Source organism: Portunus trituberculatus, chromosome 23 (assembly GCF_017591435.1).
Source record: "Portunus trituberculatus isolate SZX2019 chromosome 23, ASM1759143v1, whole genome shotgun sequence".
In the NCBI taxonomy this organism is placed as follows: Eukaryota; Metazoa; Arthropoda; class Malacostraca; order Decapoda; family Portunidae; genus Portunus; species Portunus trituberculatus.
Genome location: NC_059277.1, coordinates 15,027,710 through 15,031,283, shown reverse-complemented (window position 1 = coordinate 15,031,283; position 3,574 = coordinate 15,027,710). Strand labels below are relative to the sequence as shown.

At 42.5% G+C, this 3,574-nt stretch overlaps 1 protein-coding gene across 1 annotated transcript in view; it reads left to right on the top strand.

Moving 5' to 3' along the window:
• Positions 1-3,574, top strand: part of LOC123507945 — a 4,503-nt gene continuing 929 nt past the window's right edge. The window contains exons 1-4 of the mRNA XM_045261301.1: positions 1-266; positions 855-941; positions 2,082-2,302; positions 2,909-3,574. The exon at positions 2,909-3,574 is cut by the window's right edge and continues 929 nt beyond it. Of these exons, the coding sequence (XP_045117236.1) occupies positions 22-266; positions 855-941; positions 2,082-2,302; positions 2,909-3,003 (648 nt within the window). The 5' untranslated portion in view covers positions 1-21 and the 3' untranslated portion in view covers positions 3,004-3,574. The remainder of the gene's footprint in view (positions 267-854; positions 942-2,081; positions 2,303-2,908) is intronic.

Genomic DNA, 3,574 nt, shown 5'->3' with positions numbered 1-3,574 from the left:
AATGAAGACTTATCACCTCGTATGGATTGCAATTGCTGTGTGGGCGGCTGTGGGCGTGGGCGTAGTGAAGGCACCAATGTCACACGCCCCCACTCACTCTCACGGCCATATGAAGCACCAGCACACCAGGGACACGCCCACAAGCACCACACACCGAAGAAGCTGCCAGGGAGCAAACAGGACAGAGCGGACCCAAAAAGGCTGCCTCAAGAGAACCGGGCGAGTCCTCAACTGCTGGAGGACAATGAACTCTTTCGTGACAGAGAGTGAGGAGGAGTGGTGGTGGTGGTGGTGGTGGTGGTGGTTGTTACGCTTTTTCTATATAAGAGAGGCTTTTGGCAACAACAACAACAATAACAATAACAACAATAGTAGAAGCAACAAGACTAATAATAACACAAAGAAGGAAATAAAGGCCAACAAAGATGACAGTTCCTAAAGAAATGGTTGTTGTTGTTGTTGTTGTTTATAGTAGTGCTAGTGAGTAAAAGTAAGATGATAATGAAAAAGTGCTATCTGAAATTATGATGGTAGTAGTAGTAGTAGTAGTAGTAGTAGTAGTAGTGGTGGTGGTGGTGGTGATGATGGTGGTAATAGCAGCAGTAGTAGTAGATTGTCGTAATAAAAGTAACATCAGTAAAATTAATGAAAAATATACTAACAAATTTCTTTCACAATACCAGAATCCCCCTCCTCTCTCTCTCTCTCTCTCTCTCTCTCTCTCTCTCTCTCTCTCTCTCTCTCTCTCTCTCTCTCTCTCTCTCTCTCTCTCTCTCTCTCTCCCCTGGAAAGTAACCATTCACGTACACAATGATGCCACAACCTGACTGACAGACGTGCCGTTCCCTCGCCAGACACCTGAAGGAGGAGCTGCCGGAGTACATGAACATTGAGAAGATAGAACAAATGTCAGACAAGGAGCTGGATTACCATTACTTCAGGTTAGTGTTTGTATGCATCAGAGAGAGAGAGAGAGAGAGAGAGAGAGAGAGAGAGAGAGAGAGAGAGAAACACTCTCTCTCTCTCTCTCTCTCTCTCTCTCTCTCTCTCTCTCTCTCATTACGAGGTGAAATTAATCCTGTAAAAAATAAATTAGGTAGGAACACACACACACACACACACACACACACACACACACACACCGGGACAGGTCACAAGTCATTGGACAGGCTTCCGTTCAAGTGTGTGGCCCCTGTTCACCTAGCAGTAATGGTGTAAGTCGGAAGTTGTGACCCGCTGCTACGTAAGAGAAAAATTCTGAATGGAAAATACACACAGGGTGGCCTGATCATCCCGAGCCTATACTACCAGGCTTATGTGGCACCATCTGGCAGCTGCGGTATAATAGAAATTGTCAAACACCATCATGTGTGCATGTTAGTAAACGAAGTATGTAACTGTAATATGTGAAGATTCAGCGGTTAGGCTGCCATACAAATAAGCCGAAATATTTTCATTTGATTATTATTTCAAACACACAGTGAAGTATAATAGCACTGGTTCAGGGAATGCTGTGAACTTATTAAAGCCAGCTGTGACATCACCGAACTTTTCCCTTTGTGTTGTCTTTAGAGGGCAATCACAGCCTGCCCTCTAAAGACAACTCTCTTCCTTCACACGAAACTACACGCATCTGACCACACATACATTCTTCAAGCAAAATTTGAGAGATTCCCATACCATCTCCTATACCAGCCTATGAGTCCCATTCCAAAGATTTTTTATTCAACTTGTTTGCGGTTTTTTTTTTTAGACAACCTTTGTTGCCCTTAGGCGGTCTTCCCTCTTGCATAAAACACACACACACACACACACACACACACACACACACACACACACACACACACACACACACACATAGAGTAAGGTTAGGTTAAGCTAAGTTAGACGAGCCAAGTATGCCACACACACACACACACACACTCACACACACTCAAAATCACGAAAAACAAACAAGCATACCGAATAAGAAACACACACACAAAAAAAAAAAAAAAAAAAAACTATCCAGCCACAAATCATGCAAATAAAATATATAAATACAAGAAAAATACACATACTAAATGAAAAATCAATTCCAGCATGCATGATTTCGACAACAACCTTAAACTGGATGGGCTGGAAATTCTGGCTGCATTGGGACACGTGGTAGATGAGGCGGAAGGGGAGGAGGACGAGGAGGAGGGGAAGGAGGGAACAGCGCAGGATGACGAGGCTCTGAAGGGCTTGAGTGACGAGGAGCGCAAGGTGGTGAGACAGTACAGGTATCAGAAATGGGAGGACAGTTGGAAGTTTTATATAGGTAAGTGTTGTCATTGGTGGTGGTGGTGGTGGTGATGGTGGTGGTATTACTGGGTTTATTACTGCTGCTGGTGTTATTTGTGGTGTTGGTGTTGGTGCTGTTACTGAGATTGCTCCTACTACTATTTACTCTTTTTTTTATTTCTTATTCCTGTTCTTGTTCTTCTTACTGCTATTCGTTTCTTTTTCTTCTAATGACACTCACTACTACTATTACTACTACTACTACTACTACTACTACTACTACTACTACTACTACTACTTCTAGTACTTCAAAATGTTTGGCAATCGATCAGTCAATAATAATCAAACAATTAATCAGTCATTCAATAAATCAATGAATGTAGATGTCAGTCAAAGAATCCTTGAGTTAATTTGTTAGTCTAGCAAAGAATGTTGGATGTTTTCAGTTCAATCAAATACTCACACTCACACGCTTACTCATTCACTCATTCATAAACACACACACACACACACACACACACACACACACACACACACACACACACACACACACACACACACACACACACACACACACACACACACACACACACACACACACACACACACAGCCAATCATACATCTTTACTTCCTCCCTGACAGAGTTGGTAGACGGCGTGCTGGAGAACAATGACCAAGATAAAGATGGATTCATCAGCTGGAGGGAGTTCCTTCGCGGACGCAACAGGAAGATCTAGTCAGAGTTTTCGAAACAGGAGTCCGCACCCCTGGGAGCATATTAGGTAGATCATAAGGATACGTGAAAAAAACGAGGAACCCAAACACAGCGAAGAAACCTCTTATGTTTTATGAAGGCAAAGGGAAGGGAAGAGAGGACAGGCGCTAAAGAACTATGCATATTGTACGTGTATATAAGAGCAATAGTAGTGGAATATCTGCCTGCCACTCACTGGTTGTTCAGTCTTCTCTTGTCAGAGTGCGTGTCTTTCTTTTTTTTTTTTTTTTTCTTTAATAACATGTAAACTTTAAGCATCCTATTATTTCAGTGTGACATATTCGAATTTATGGCTCACCACTCATATTACGTAATCTTTTCCTATTTTATGTAATATCAGTATTTACCTTCAATAAAATGGAGTTTGCTTAGCCATCGGGGGCGGGGCAGGGCGGGACGCGAGGCGAGGTGGTCCGTAACAATTGGAGAAGGAAATAAAGGGTACAACAGCCGAAAATATTTGGACAACACGGGATTCTAAGCTATGTAAGACAAGTATGTATGAATGTATGGATGGGAATGAAAAGTGTAGC